This window comes from Plectropomus leopardus, chromosome 9 (assembly GCF_026936395.1).
Source record: "Plectropomus leopardus strain MGB_pleo_1.0 chromosome 9, ASM2693639v1, whole genome shotgun sequence".
In the NCBI taxonomy this organism is placed as follows: Eukaryota; Metazoa; Chordata; class Actinopteri; order Perciformes; family Serranidae; genus Plectropomus; species Plectropomus leopardus.
The window spans coordinates 25,491,536-25,507,845 of NC_142184.1; the positions used below are offsets into that span (position 1 = coordinate 25,491,536).

Here is a 16,310-nt window from a genome sequence, read left to right on the forward strand (position 1 = left end):
AGTAATCATGTTAAATAATCATGTTTTCAATATCAATCAAAATAATCATGATTATCATTTTTGCCATAATTGAGCAGCCCTAAATTTAATACAGATATATTTTATGTCATCTAAGTTGTATATGTTGCCTTTTTACAAGAACTTTATCACATTACTTTTGAAAAGCTGAAAAACAAGTTTTTGATGTTATTTGCTGTATCTCTAACTGACTCACCCGTCAGAGATGCTACTCCTGAGTAGAGCGGGTGAGCTTTGGGGTCTGGGGATCCCAGGGGAAGGTGGTCAGGTCTGGGACGAGTAGAGGCAGGCTGGGAGATCTTCTGTGTCTCTGCTGCTGGAGGTGGATCTGACTGTGACAGTTTCTCCATTTGATGGCCATTTCTACTGGTTATGAGCGTACTACCAGGCTGAGCAGCATCTGTAGAGAGTGGATACATTTCGCTACAGGGAGGCTAATAAATTCATAATAAAATGAATGTTATAAAACCTTCATGCTTAAAATCAAATCAGAGTAGAACACGTGACAACATGACTCTGTACCTGGAATGACCGTCTTCTTCCGGTTGATCTTGGGTGAAACCAGTCCAAAGGCTGTGCTGTTTTTACATTTGACCACATGCAACTGAGGAATCTCCGCACAGGAGCCAGTGTTTTCTCTCCTCCGAACATTGTGACCTTCAACAATGACGAGCGCACACTTCTCTGATGTATCCACCACAGCTGTGGAGAGCGATGAGCATCTTCTATCTAATGTGGAGTCCCGTCTGTTATGTGGCGCTGAAAGAGATTTGTGAAAGTCTGGATTCACTCCTGTGGAATTGGTTCTGCTTTGTAGCCTTTCATGAGGCTTGGGGGTCATGTTCATCGCTGGAAATTCACCTGAAGTAAATGGTAATCCGCTGCGTTTGGCAGACTTGGCATCTGACTGATCATTTAAACTTGACAAGGCTCTGTTACTGTTTGCTCTCATTTCTGCAGAATTTGTCCTGTTCACATTGTGTAAACTGCCATAAGTTTTGGCCGAGTGTGTCTCCCTTGGTTCCCTGAATAGCAGAGTGGTCTTCTCAGTTGATTGTTCTGGTAGCCCACCAAACATTACAGCATTAGTTCCCCTGTAATCCACACAGGGGGCAGTGTTTGTGTCTCCTGTTCTCCAATATGGAACAGTGTTCATCTCTCCTGACTCCTTACAGATGGCTCCACTGACAGAGGAAGGACACTGCCGTTGCATCCCGGGATCAAACCACATTCCTTCAACATTACACCATGGATCCCCTATTTCTGGTGCTCTGTCATCACACTGTGAGAAATCACCATCCTCCTCTAGCACAGCTAACATATTCTCCCTCTCCCTCTCCTGTCCAAAGGTGACAGGGTTTTGTATAGCAGCCTGGTAGGAGTCTCGGTATCGACACCTCAGCTCCTGAGCTCTGGAAGTCTTTCCGCCTTGTCTTCTCCTCATGCAGGGCGTGCAGGGTTTCTCTGAGAAGCGAACAGTGCGGACACACTGAGAAGATTCAAAGGAGTCAGGGTGAGGGTGATGGGACTGGGAATGATGGAGCGGTGTTTCTGCAGACATGTTGGGCCTCTTTGTTACAGCAGCCTCTGATCTAGAATGACTTTGTGGTTTTGTAGGTAACCACACATGAGCTTGTGACTGTCCTTGAGGTGATACCTGTGTGTTTGGTTGCCTGTGCGACTCAGTCTGTGCACGTGGTAGCATTGGTGCTTGTCTTTGTGGATATCTTTGCATTTGTTGTTCAACTTGTGAGTGTGGTTGCATTTGCATGTCTAATTTCTGTTCTTTATTTGCTGACTGAGCTCTACTAAAAAGCATAGTTGCCTGCAGAATATCAATATATTCCCCTTCTGTAGCAGCGTGGCCTGCGGGCTCTCTCCTGCTTATATCTTTAATGTTTGTATCTTTATGTTTATCTGACCCTATATTTTCAACGATAACACCCTTATCTTCACCTTTGCATGTAATTATATCTCCACTTGCAGGGATGCATGTACCTGAAACAGCGCTTGTTTTTGTAGCTGTATTTGGATCTGTCCCAGTAAGGCAGCTGTCCCACTTATTAGGAGACACCCAGCCAATGGGCTTAGGCTCAGTTTCAGTCTCTTTCACTTTAACCAGCCTAGAAGAAGATGCAGTGCTTGTATCCACCAGACAGAGTGACACGGCAATGCCGTGCTTTGCTGGACATATTCTGGTCTCCACAGAGAAGGCAGAGGGATGTGAAGAAGATGCTAACATAGATTTTTGAATGGTTACAGGATACTTTTGTGGTGTAGATTCCTTCGAAGGAGAAAGAGGAAATGAACTATTTGAAGAAGAATTCTCAGGAAAGTTAGGAAGAGGTGGAGGAAGAGGAAGCGGAGGCGGTAAAGGAGGATATGAAGGAGGAGCAGAGGCCATACTACTCCCCGCACACACTGGCACGTCCACAAAGTCAGGCACGGCCACCCGTTTCCATGGTAACCTCAACACACCCTGTTCAGTGGCGAGCAGGCATTGGCTAAGAGGCGTTCCATTGCGGCCCTGGTTGATCTCCTCTAACCAGTCACAGCTGAATATGCAAGGATAAGAAGTTTCAGGGATCGGGGTCTCCTCGACCACTTCCACTATAAGCCCCTCCTCTTCCAGAAGGCTGCAGACCACGATGCGAGCTGATTGGTCACAGAATGGTGCCACCTGGAGATAAAAGTCGCCAGGCTGAAGTAGCAGGGGGTTGATGGGAGCGAGGTGGACGACAACTTGGTCATGCAAACACAGAGGCCAGCCCTCACACAGGAAAAGGACATCAGAGTACTGAGCCTAAAAGAGGACAAGAACAATGACTTTATAGCTTTTCAGACATTATAGAGGTTTCAACATTTTTGTTTATTTTTATCAAGATATTAAATTAAATACAACATCCACAAAATGATCATTTGTATGTCAATTATTGTGCTGCACTGAATTTGTGGAGAAACTGTTTTTTTCGCATGCTGACGTGGAGAACGATAAATCCACAAAACAGGGAATTCTTGATGAATTGAAGTAAAGTGGGCCGTGATTTACAACAGGAGAGTTACATCAAAATATTGTTTTGCAAACTTTCACACATCTCTTGCAGTAAAGTCCAAGTCTCAATTAGCAAAAATGCATGTGTTCAGGAAGTACTGAGCATACAACTGGATACAACTGAATAAATGAGACTTTATGTACATTGCACAAGTTGTGTGAGAGTTTGTAAACAGATGTTTAAATATAGTGTTGCTATTGAAAAATGCAGCTCTGTTTTACATCAATTAATCAATAATTTTCTAAGTTTCTGGATTCTTTGTTAACCATGGAATCATGCAAGAAATAGTGTTTAGAGTTAGGTAGAGTTTTCTTCACAAATTAAACATTACAGAGTGAGTTGTTGATATACAAATGTTCATTTTGTGGGTGAAGTGCTGCTTTAAGTTCATTAAAAAGATCTCAGGGCAGCTCTGTTCAATATTATTAATATAATGGATGTATGTCTCTTAAGACTCGCACACAATTTAAAGACAGTAACTTACACATGCAGCCTGCTGCACGGTGTCTAAGATGTGCTTGGCCGGGACCAGAAAGTCCAACAGACACCGCAGGGCGTCTCCCCGATAACGACTATCAATGATTTGGAAAAGCTGGCTGAGAAGAGTGGGGGCGGTGGCCTCGAAGGGCGGGTAAAGCACCGACAGCAGGTTCTGGATCGAGCTTTCCAGAGAATCAAGGTTCTGAAAACAAAACAGAGAGCAAGAAAAGGTTTAAGAAAAGCCCTACTGGTTCATTAGTATGTGCAATATACAGCAGCTGTGCACTGCTTGGACCAGTTGTCATTTAGCCAGTAATTTATCAAATCTAAACTTTACATCAGTAATCTGCAGATTATGATTAGGATAAAGGAAATAAGTGAAATTGCCCATTCCAATTTCCAGAGGCACAAGTCCTCAGATTGCTTGTTTTGCCTCACCAGTCAAAAACCTTTTCACTCAATAAATGACAGGTAACTGATTATTAAAACTGCTAATTAATACTCTAACAATCATCTAATGAATTATTTGCTCTTTTCTTTTGAAATTATGACTGTATCATTCATGTGAACTAGAGAAATCAACAAAAATCATTTACTTAAATCCTCTGTAGTCTAAACAACAGGAAGCCTGGAGTCGGTCACGTTCATCTCACTGGCGTCTCTCACAGTAAATTACACAGGCCTCGTCCTCGACCTCATGGCCTTCTGAGAGAATAGCTTCGCAAACACAAACACTCATCATTAAACATATAGTCAGCCAGCCTGACAGAAAACATCCAAGTCAACACAGTGTGTGATGGCTGGTCTCAAGGTTAGCTAGCCTCCTGGTTTATAGTTTCACATTCCCTTTGACCTGAACTCGTGGCCTGCTTCCCACTTTTAGGCCCTGCTTTATATAGCAGCAGCAAAGGCCACAGCAGTGGACCTCGGGGGTTAATGTATATGCATGCATTGCTAAGGCTCTATGAGGAGATATATGACATGAGGAAGGGTTGTGTGTGAATGTCGACGCATAGTATGAATGTTGCTGCCATTTCTCCCCCAGGCATTTGTTCAGTGTCATTTACTGTGCGATTGCATCAGTGTCAGAGTAGAAGTAAGGAAATGAGTCTTAGTTTGAAAACCTTCCTCATCCCATCATTTTGGGAGAATAGTTTGTTTGCAATCACGCAACTATTGTGACGTGCCAAACTGTGGGATGTGGGATTAGCGCCCCAGGGAGGACATTTTTCTGTAGGCCAACCTGGAAGCTAATGTCGCCCTGGTTCCCTAGTCAAAAAGCCTATGGGATTTTTCCATTGAAAATTTTTTTAAGACACATAAAAGCTTTAAATTTTGCAAGGAGGGTATTCACTGATGTATTTTGTGTTGTAGATGTAAACACGAATGCCTCTTCAACCCTTGTCAACCAAAGACCTTATTTCAGGCATCTAACCAAAAACCCATTCATAAACCCACAGAGACAAGGCAACCGGAGATGCTAAAATGCTGGACTTATTTCCAGGTTTTAGGACTCATTACTTGAGTTCTTTATTGGAAATGGAGAAACTTGATGACATAAACGCATTAGATAATCCCGCAGGCAGCAAATATCAGAAAAGTAAAACTCATGTTTGATGTGAACCATGCAAAACAAAGAAAAGTGATTTTTTTCCACAAATTGACTGACTTGCTCAGTGTGGACATGATCATCATTACAAATGGCCTCGACCTCCTCATGTTATTAAAGTTACACAGCAAGCCACTAAAAGGGTACAGTCCAGTGGACTATAGGTCAACTATTTAGTATGCGGTTGGGTTCCCGACTGAAACGACTGCAGTCTTGTTTTCAGCCAGGTGAGTAAATGTACTGGAGTATATCAGTCTTTTATTTTTCAACGCCATAAATCCTGCGGTCAGGTTAACTATAGCTACTATTTCACAAGGGTTTCTCGCATACCCACTTCCTCGTCAGTAACCTACCTACCTTGTAGTACATGCAACCTCCTCAACCATCACTACACCATTGCAAAGAAGCTGCACATTCATTTGCTATCTGGTGGAGAATTAAGTCACATATCTGTTTGTTAAAATCATTCCACTGAACTCAAGGGTGCCCAGCTGTGAGGAAAGACAGATGTATATAGGGAGATGGAAACAAAGAAGGGTGTGTTAGGGTGTAATGAATTATGTCCCTTCAGGCTAACACTGGCTCAGTGCCTCAACATCTCTACTGTCTGATGTGCATCTCGTTCTCTGCACCTTGGAAAGAAAAACATTGTAGTGTTCTTCAAAAGGCCTTCAGTGATTTCTTTAGACTTCTTCAGACTACTTTGTTTTTGTTTCAAGTTCAGTCAGACTTTGAATGGAATTATTTAGAAACACCAGGATGCATTGCTCTGTGTCTCGCGCTGAGCTGTCATTATTATTACCAGCGGCAGATGTAGTGATTTGGAGGCCTGGGGCCACAGGCACATTGCCTTATTTTCTTTTAATCTAATATAAAATATCCCTAAAATTTGTCTTCAGTTTACTAAACGATAGTAAAGAAGTCCCTGAATTGCTTCAGGGACTTCTTTACTATCATCAAAGGTTGGGAACCACTGTTTTAACCAAGTCTTATTTCGCTAAAGCAAATATGGTCTTCCACCCTCTCTGTCTTATCCCCTCATATTATAATCTAAAAATGCTTGACTCTCAGCCAGTCCGCAGCCCCCACAGCTCTACAAACAACACTGTGACTCAGAGCTTTCTGGTCAGTCCTGCCACACCCTGCTGGGACAAAGCACAGTGACGGTCATCATGATAACATGGAGGAGGAGGAGGAGGAGGAGGAGGAGGAGGAGGAGGAGGAGGAGGAGGGTAATGGAAGCAGACGCAACAGTAGCTGAGGATGGCGGCACACTCAGGAGCACAATGTGTACTGTGAAACATATTCAGCTCACAGCTCATAGAATTTTAAATAAATGCTTCCTTATCCTAAATATAATGAGCACCTGCTTCATCAACTCTGAAACATTATCAGTAAGTGCTTTTGCTGATGGAGGAGTGGGATTCTTGGCAATAGCAGCTTAAAAACTGCAGAAATATAAAAATGAATGTGACCTTAAGAGGGAAACTAAACAGTGATGTTGGGCTGGGTCCCCTGGCAACAGTGACAGGACATGCAAATGCTTTCAAGCCTTTGGAGCACTTACAAAATGAGAGTGAAATTTAACTCGGAGCGTGTTAACCCTGCTGGTAATATGAGTCAGCTGTGAGAAGAAACACCCATCACCAGTTACTGTATGTCTGCTTACCAGAATACATACTGTAAAGCTGTTTCCAGCATAAATGCTTTGTTGAGTGTGTGTTATTTTATTTATGTGTGTGGATAAGTGGACTATATAGAGCTGTCTTTCTACTCAGGCCAGCATACTGTTGCTGAAAATTCACACGGCTCTATATAAACACCCAGATCTCTCTCACTCAGCCACTGAAATAAATGACGACTCACATTACTGTGTATAAGATGTCCCAGTGTGGGAGCCGAGGACAGTTTGAATATCTCCAGTATCATTATGAAACAGAAATAGTCTCAAAACATTCCTGATGCCAAGCAAGTTCCTGCCTGGACAAGAACTAAATATTTAACAGTGGAAAATGGCGAATGGTGACTTAATGCATTCCGGTGGGACATTTGTCTTCAGCTGTGATATTAAATTGTTTTTGATGAACAGTTTTGTTTCATAAATAAAAAATAAAATAAAATGCATTACAAAATATAACACAAAATACTCATACAAACCCCTCAAGCCAAACTCATCCTTACTACATACGCAATTGACGTTTGTTATCATTTTAAACACGCTCCATCATATGCTGTCGACACAAAACAAGACAAAACTGCAACTCCCCACAAAGTGTGGCCTATGTCAGGAGCCCTCTAAACAGTTTAAGTATTATTTGATGAAACATTTATAGAACATCTTTTTGAATGCCGTCACTCCATCTCTGTAGCCCACTCTTGGAGTGAACGCACCCCTTCAGCCTTGCATCCTCTGAGAAGATTCTGCCTGCCTGTCATAACTCTAATTTGGACCATACTTGAAATTTATTTATCTCCTCCCATTAAATCTACAGTTTGTGACGTTTATAGAAAAAACACTTTCAACATATTTGCTGAAACTGTCACATTTGTTTTCGCTGTCTGTCTCATGAACTTCTCTCAGAATATATTGACAGTTTTAGAAAACTGGCCAAGAAGTTACTATCATAAAAGTTGCTAACTGTAGCTTTAAGGCTGATCCATCACCTAAGACAGATACGCTGGGGCTGAATGGAATTTGGTTCTCTGAAATGTTGCAGACATTAACACATTCCCTGTCCTGAATTCCTGGAACTTTGTCACTGGACTTTAACACGTGAGTTAGGTGACCCTCCTCGGACATGCATTTCCAGCACTTCTCTTAACCCAATTCTAAACGATCTGGAGGGAGTCCAGTAGAAACGGTGCACGATCTTAAATCAAATGACCCTCACTTCCTTTAACATTGTTTAAATATATTTTTACAAATCCTATCCCTCTCATCATCCTCCAGTGTCAGCTTCAGGTCCTTTTCCCATGTCTTCTTGAGAGCCGATAAGACTGCATTACCCATTTTTTATTTATTTATTTATTTTTTAAACAATTTAGCCTTCGTTATTCGATAGTAACTGGCAGAGAGAGACAGGAAATGCTGGGGAAGGTGATGACAGGCAGCAAAGGTCCCAGGCTTCAGCTGAGCAATTTTATTGCAATTACACGCTACACATCTTACACCCATAAATTAGGCCACCAGGATGACCCCGACTATGCCGATAGATGGAAACTACAGTTTGAAAAAGTACAAAAATCATTCATTCATCTGGAGAGCAAAGTCATAGATTTTTCATTATTAGATTCATTATTTCAACTTTTGGGGAGGGGTGTCTAGGGCAGCCTATGGTGTAAATGTCATTAATTTTGTCAAAACAAAGGCCCTCTGCTACTTTCATGATTTTTTTGGAGGATACCAAAACTACACATATGCTGAAAAAGAAAAACATTCACACTGCATGTAAAAAGAGAGAGGTAATCTCACATTCAGTGTCTTTTAGAATTTAACAAAAGAAAACTGGAAAAACATTAAAAGTATCACAATTGCTACTGTTCACTAACTTCAGGTAAACATGAATTTTGTCTTTACTTTTATTATTTAAAAAGGTCTAATGAATTATACTCACAAATATCCAGTCTGTGTAATATCATGTTAACGAAATGCCTGAGAAATATGTGAAGCACAATAAGCACAACTGATGTGATTTGGCCAAACTTCAAAGCATCCAAACACACTGATACTGCCTCTAAATAAGCATGAAAAGAATCCATTTCCTGTGTTTACGTCTGTGGTTTTTCATCTTTAAAAGAAGAGCTGATATACACAGATTCCCTACTGGATTACACAAACTACTTAAAATTGTTTTCCTACTGCCCACACAGAGAGGGAAAAGCTGAGGGACAGACATGGATTTACAGGGAGGAGCTCGTTCTTCTGAATTCCTTAGACACTTTTGGGAGTCTTTTGGATCTGCGTGTTCCTCACAATCTTAACTTTTCTGATACTTTGAACTGAAAGTGTGCCATATCATATCGCTCATGATAATACCGATAATTTTTAATATGATAAGAAAATTTTATATCGTGATATTGCCAATCTGAGTTACTGTTAATTAATGACTTAAGACCTGAAAGATCATATATGTTAATTTTATTTCCTACATTTTTGAAGGCAAACTGTTATGTTTATGTTGCCTTAAAACTATTATTTTGTTACAACTGTGTTCCTGAAATTAATAAATATTCTCAGTATTTTGTCATATTGTAAAGAATATCAATATTGCCAAAATACCACGACCACCCCTACTTTGAGCAAATCTTGTTTTTAAGTTGAAACACAATATATTTTATTCAGATTTATTTTCTAAAAAAGGCTAAACAGTGAACTGTCTGTGCATGTATCCCTACAACTGCACATAAATATTAACAAACAAAGGGAATGAGTGTCCTGAGCACTTTTTAATTTATAAAAAAAATATTTTAAAAAGCCACACTGGTTAAGAAAAGGACATTTAACAGGTGTGACCTGTGTCCTCAGTCATGGCAAAAGCACCCTTTTCAACAACTCACTTTTGATGGATATAGTGATATATTCATATAAGATAGCTGATATTACAATTCTGCTGACTGGTCCAATTTTATTGACTGCCGAGTTGATTCCCGATTGATTCTCTGTTCACCTACACAAATTTTCAGTGTCAGCGCAACTGTTTTATCATTTCTGAAGCAGTGGCACTCGTGCGGAAAGTGTCAAATACATGATATTTCTGTACATTGCTGGTTTATCTGCTCTTACCTGAAATGACCATTTTACAAACATCACAAGCTGCATTGTTGCAGCCTTTCCTAATGGAATGAGGCCACAGTTTGGACTGTTTCTTCCTCTCTGTCATGACTTCTTGTAGCATGCTTTGTTTTTTTTACAACGTGCAATAGCCAGAAAAACATGCTTGCAGTGATAACAGGAACTGATAAGCTGGGAGGCATACGATTCCGATGGATCGGACAATTTAGAGGTGGTGCTCAATTGTCAATTGTCATCCTTACACTGGCAGTGATCACAAAGCATTTTTGGTACCACTTCTTTCACATCAAAAGTGTTTCTTTTTGTGAAGATGAATCGACTGAAAGGTATAATTCTAATCACATTCAGGAGCCTTAATTCTAACAGCTAATCACGCCTCGATTAATTACTGTACAACTCAAGACATTTGGGCTACAATCTCAGCCTTTCCTATGAATTTCTGAGTCTAGAGAGGCAGACTTATTAGTCTATGTCCATTACCTTCACATTTTACCCGTGTATCCTCCTGCTGGGTCCCTCCTACTGAGAACAAATCAGAGGAAGTATGAGTCCCTAATGTGACTTTTAACCACCTGGAACATTCTTAAATACTGCTGTATCATTTTTAGATGCTGACTCAGTGAGGAGTGAAGGTCGGGGGGATGAAGGATACTCTGGCTAAATGAAATGCCTCAGCTAAATTCCTATTAACTGCAGGAGAACTTGCCTGTATCCAACCTCTGCTGGAAAAGTCTCAAGACTAAAACTTCAGCAAGTTTCCTCCTCACCTTTCTCAATCATAGAAATCTCTGCAACACTGCACACAGGTATCTACTGGTCTGTATCTCCCACTCGATTAATAATTGACACCTAAAAAGACACTGAACGCCACCCTGCAGTATGTGACCATGTCACAAGAAAAGCAAGGTTTGAACAAAAGAGATTAATGATGTAATGTGAGTGCAGATTATTTACTCTATTATTAAGTATTGCTATAATTAATTGCATTGTGATTGACGCGTTAATGCTGACAGCCCAGCTGAAAATTGTCATTATTTTGTCTGGTCGAAGTTTTTTTCCTGACATATTGTAGTATTTCACATCCCTTTTGTTTTGCAATTTGTGGAATTTAAACACTCTTTAACACTATAAGACTTCAAAAGCAGAAACAACTACAACAAATAGAGGCTTTCTGCATCTGTGCTCTTCCTCTTAGCAGGGAGGATTCCCACACTAACGTCTCCATCACAGCAGTCCGATGAATGCTGTTTCCAGCCTGCAGCTCTGATGAGCTATTCACTGAGCACGACAACTTTCTGAATGACAGCAGCTCTCGTGCCCTGAACAGGAAACACCGATAGTGACGGACAATCTGAACTATTTGTAATGTGGAGGGACATTCAATTGTGCAGTAAACGGATTAGCGCTGACGCAGAAGTTATGCAGTAATGAAGAGTTCCCTTTGTTAAAACAGATGCCTGAGATACTTGAAGAAGCAACATGTCAATACTACTAATCACATTTTCTGTTTCTTCCTTCAGCTGTGAATTGCATTTACAAGTCTCTAAGGTAAACTTTCATGTATTATTTTAATATTAAATAATGAAGCTCTGCATAAGTTCGCCAATCAAATTTTGCCATGTTCTCCAATCATGTTGATGCTATCAATCTTCAAATCTGTTCTCATCTCTGCTGCTGTCAACAGTCATTTTAAGCAGAACTGTCACGCCCTCCTCTGCCCCATCTGCCTCCTGCCATCATATCCAGTATCCAGGTTGAGCTCATCAAAAGTCCACTCCTCATCACTTCCAGATCCTCAGCTCCCTCTTAATCTCATTGCCACCACCCGCATCTAGACTCTATAGCAGGGTTCCCTATTCTGCTACGGCTTCACCTCCCTCCTTATATACACAGTGTTTTACATCATTTTGGGGTCTAATCACTGAGGACTATTCACGTTTCATACTTATGTGCACAAGTAAATAAATATTTTTTTTACTCAAAACCCATCTCTCCCTTATACAACATTCCAAATAAAGATTTGAGCTGAAAATACACACCAGATATTTCCAGGTTGCCCCCCAAAAAATCTGGTATTGAGCATTTCTTGTATAAATAATTTATTCCTGTGCTATTTATAGCTTGAAAATCTGCAGCATGAAAAGAAAAAAGGTACAAAATTCCATCTTTTATCAAGAGGAGGCTTTACTTTTTTGGACTAAATGGATTTACCTAACGTTGTACCTTTTAGACTAAAAGCCGCACCTTCAGGGTAAAAGGTACAAAGAGAGTCACAGAAGTTTTTTCTTTATCTGTTTCTGAGTGCAACATCCTGTGGCTCTCTACCTCAACACACCCGGTGACACCCGAGCACAAGCACAAACCAAATTACACTGAGGTCGGACATAAACACAGGCTGAGTGGAGCTACTGTACATGACCGCTGAGGCACCGAGACGGCCAGACAGTATATTTAGTAGCTTCACAGGGATCAGCAAATTGGAGCTTGCGGAAGGCAAACACTAATCATGACGGCCTTGATCAGCAGGACGGTTTGAAGGTGGCTGTAAAGTAGCAGTCAGGAGGCAGCGAGGCCTGTCTTTAAGTCATTAAAAACACGTCAGGGAATTATGAATGAGCCAAGACTTTAAGCACGTCTTTAAACTCATCGCAAGCTAGTTGACGTGTCTGCGATGTGTGTGTGCGAGGTGTGTTATTATATCAAAGTGTGGCTTAGCTTTCACTGACATACTCATCTCATCTGTAATTGGCCCACAGCTGTGCTTAATGTACCTCACGCCAGCAGATTTCATTACAAACAACCAGAAATGATCACTTAGATATGGGTAAACACAGATGAACTCAGTCATGCTGATCAGGCCAAACATCAAAATATATGATGTCAAATCTTTTAAATGTTGACTCCTAAAACTGTGCAGACATATACAGATCAAATCATTATCTCACTAATTGGGAATTACGAATCAAATAAATCTTTATTAGATGTTTGAGTGTATTCATATGACATGCAGCTCTGCAAAAAAACTTGACTAATAAAAAACCTTTGATGCACTGAATACAAAAACCAGGCAGAGAATCTCTTCCCTTTTACTTAACTATCCTGTCTTTCCCAGGTATTAAGACCGGTAACAGGTGATGTGCTCACAACTCAAGATCATTTGGCTGGAATTAGTGCCTTATGCATGTCGCATTGTCAATAAACCTGACTTTTTGCTTGCTAAAATAAGGTTTTACATATCCATTTGACTGTATTTCAAAATTTAGATATGTGGGTTGGTATAAATATGGGTATGCTGCAAATACCTGCGTGTATGTCTGTACATATGGATGCATTTACTTATGTACTTATGTAGGAAAACTTGGTCAATATTCTGTTCGTCCTGCTTCAATTATTTTAATTAAAGCAAAATGTGTCTAGTGGACTAAAAATTAATTGATTTTATTATAGTAGGCTACCAAAAGTTTAATAAGTATTTACAAAATTTATAATTCCTATTAAAAAAACAATACTTGGCAACCGTATATCAATAAAATATGGCCATGCAAAATATCGCGATTCAATGCTGTATGGTTTTTTTTCCCCACAGTACATATATATTGTACTGGGTTGATTATTGAGTGGTTCCAATTGTAACAACAATCCGCTTATTTGGGGATTATGATGTTGTTGATGGTTACTGTATTTTTTGTATTATTATTGGTTATTTAATTAATTATGTATTTTTCTCCCTAATTTGTTTACTTTTAGTGTTTGGGGAGGTTTGGTTCTTGTATGTCTGTGTGTATATTGGCTTAAAAACATACAAAAAACATATTAAAAAAAAGAAAAAAATGGCTCATGTCCACACCCATCAAAGTAAAACATTTTGAACAGCTGCCTCAGAGCAGCACCAGTTCAGTCAACCCGTCAACTCAGGGTTACTGTCAAAAGTTCTTAGTATCATCAGACAAGTTGCTGCGGACTCTGACTGAAGATGCCACCTACTTCCTCTCCAAAGCGACATAAAATAGTGTGCTCCGCATAAAGGTGAGGTGATGATTTGTAGTTTTGCAAACAGAGCTGTTGCGCTGACTGTTGCGTATTTTTCATTGAATCATCGAGACGGGACAAGACGTCTTTCTGCTGAGAGAAAAAGGATGCTCTGTGTAACCTGGTATACACAGGAACAAATACCCAAACATTGAGGTCACTGCCAAAACAGGAATAGTCGGGTTAATGGACTCAATGGTTTCAACGAAACGGCAAATATGCAGGAAACAGGGCGGGAAAATCTCAGCTGCACACACACGAACACACACAGTGTCCTGCCAAATCAAACCTAAAGGAGAGCTGGGCGGGTATTTTAAAATTCAGCTCCCTACATAACATCCTCCCAGTCAGTGAGAGTCAAACAAAATCTACTTTATGTGCAACGGGGTAACACCCTCTCTGCAGCTGAGGTGTGACAACACATACATTCAGAAACGTCCTCGTCGGGACACGCAGGCTGAGAATCTCAAAAGGCCAAAGTAAAAGAAAGTTGAACTTTCCAAATCTAACAGCAATGATTTCTATCATCAACTCCCTTATGCTGCAGGGTGATTTCTTCTCCTGCATGGCTCACATGCCAGAACATGGGGATCCAGGAAGGAGGCAGATACACTGGCCGATTTGTGAAATCTGCGTTAATGCTCTGTAACCTGAGACCTTTACCTCGAGTCAAAACAGTCCAGCAGAGAGCAGCAGCCAGTGGGAGCTATGGCAGCTATGCTGTACACAGTCAGAGCGCGTACATGTTTCAACATAAAGGACCACTTATCAGCGTGTAATAAATAAATAACTGTATTAAAAAAGGAAAAAGTTTTGTAATAGTCATGTTACCATCAAAATACAAGAACTTTCTTGAGGAATGGCTCATTCATGATGTGTTAAAAGAGGCCAGATATGTATTATGAGATGTTAAGGGCTGCTAGGGATGATTGTCATGATATATTTCAAGTAACTAATTAACCATTTCTTCTATAATATTTAAGATAATATGGAAAATGCCATAAAATGCAAGTGCAAGAGGACATCGTCAATGCACTTGTTTTGTCTGACCAACAGCTAAAAACCCAAATATATATATTTTACATAAGATGTACAATAGAGGAAAGCAGTAAATATTAAATTGGCTAACATTCAGCATTCTTGCTTGATGGAGAACAAACAATTAATCATTTGACAACTGTCTGTTTTAGACTGATCTATTAATCGACTTGTTGTTTCAGCACTTAAGATGTTGTGTAAGACATTCAAGTCACCTTCTAAAGTAACACAAAGCACCTCACCCTGCTCTGTCATCTCACAAAGAGGCTTATGATGGGAAAATGATGGATTATGAGTTTAACGCCACAAAGATGAAACGGCACAGGACGTCCAACATATTTAAACAGGTTAGTCTTCATATAAATACAAGCTCAGGATTTTAAATAAATCTGCCAAAACTTTATATTTGCAAAATAAATCAATAACAAATGTGTAACAGCCCAGTAGTAACAGCTTACAAGAGCCAGATTGGAGGAAAGATGTCTTTTAAGATGAACTACATGATCACTACGGTCAGTTTAAAGTTCACTTATGATTCTAAAGTGATCGTTATTGCAAACAAAAAGAGGCACAATCCTGTGCAACAGAGACAGAACAGACTGGAAGTGAAAGCATCTCACAGCAAACAGAGCAGATTGTTATATTACCATCTTCCTTTCTGCATGCTGTCATTCCCATTCATCACAACATCAGCGGCGTCTGAAATAATCCAAAAGGAGTGATAGTTATCTACAGAGCTCCTGCTCGGTGTCTGCCAGACCAAAATGAAATCCATTCCGCCCAGACGCTTCACAGCAGAGACAGTGAGGACAACCTTAAGCCAGCTGGATGAGCATTCGTCAAGTCCTCAGCTGAGCTGCACTTAGTCTTTGATTTGTCTTGTTTTCCTCTCCCACTTTCCCTGTCCGTGTCTCTGATTTACTGTGCTCTCTCTGCTCTCTGTCTCTGCATCTCGCTCTGTGTTTGCTCTTTCCCTCTTGCAGCGCCTCGAGTGCTGGGTGACGGGCGCTATGTTTGTCTGAGAGGGGCAGCGTTACCAAACATGAAGAGAGGTGAGAGAGGGAGTGGGGAGAGAGAAACAAGCCTCACAGTAAATCCAAGTACAGGCAAGTGGTAAGGTTTTGCTCTGTGGCGTATTCTTGCTTAGATATGTACACACATTTTCACCCTCATTAACCTACAGTATAATGCCAACAAGGAACATGAACCTTTGTACCAAAAGGCTATGTATGTGTGTGTGTGTGTGTGTGTGTGTGTGTGTGTGTGTGTGTGTGTGTGTGTTTGTGCGCGC

At 40.5% G+C, this 16,310-nt stretch overlaps 1 protein-coding gene across 6 annotated transcripts in view; it reads right to left on the reverse strand.

Moving 5' to 3' along the window:
* The window catches only part of LOC121947331 (pleckstrin homology domain-containing family G member 4B-like), a 38,211-nt gene extending 22,195 nt beyond the window's left edge, over nt 1-16,016 (reverse strand). For 5 of the 6 annotated variants that reach the window (XM_042492332.2, XM_088082349.1, XM_088082351.1 and 2 more), the window contains exons 1-4: nt 15,667-16,016; nt 3,556-3,753; nt 541-2,821; nt 215-418 (exon numbers count right to left, since the gene is read on the reverse strand). In XM_042492332.2, the coding sequence (XP_042348266.2) occupies nt 215-418; nt 541-2,821; nt 3,556-3,753; nt 15,667-15,669 (2,686 nt within the window). In that variant the 5' untranslated portion in view covers nt 15,670-16,016. The remainder of the gene's footprint in view (nt 1-214; nt 419-540; nt 2,822-3,555; nt 3,754-15,666) is intronic. The other variant, XM_088082350.1, reaches the window with a different exon arrangement.
* Between the last annotated feature and the right edge of the window lie 294 nt (nt 16,017-16,310).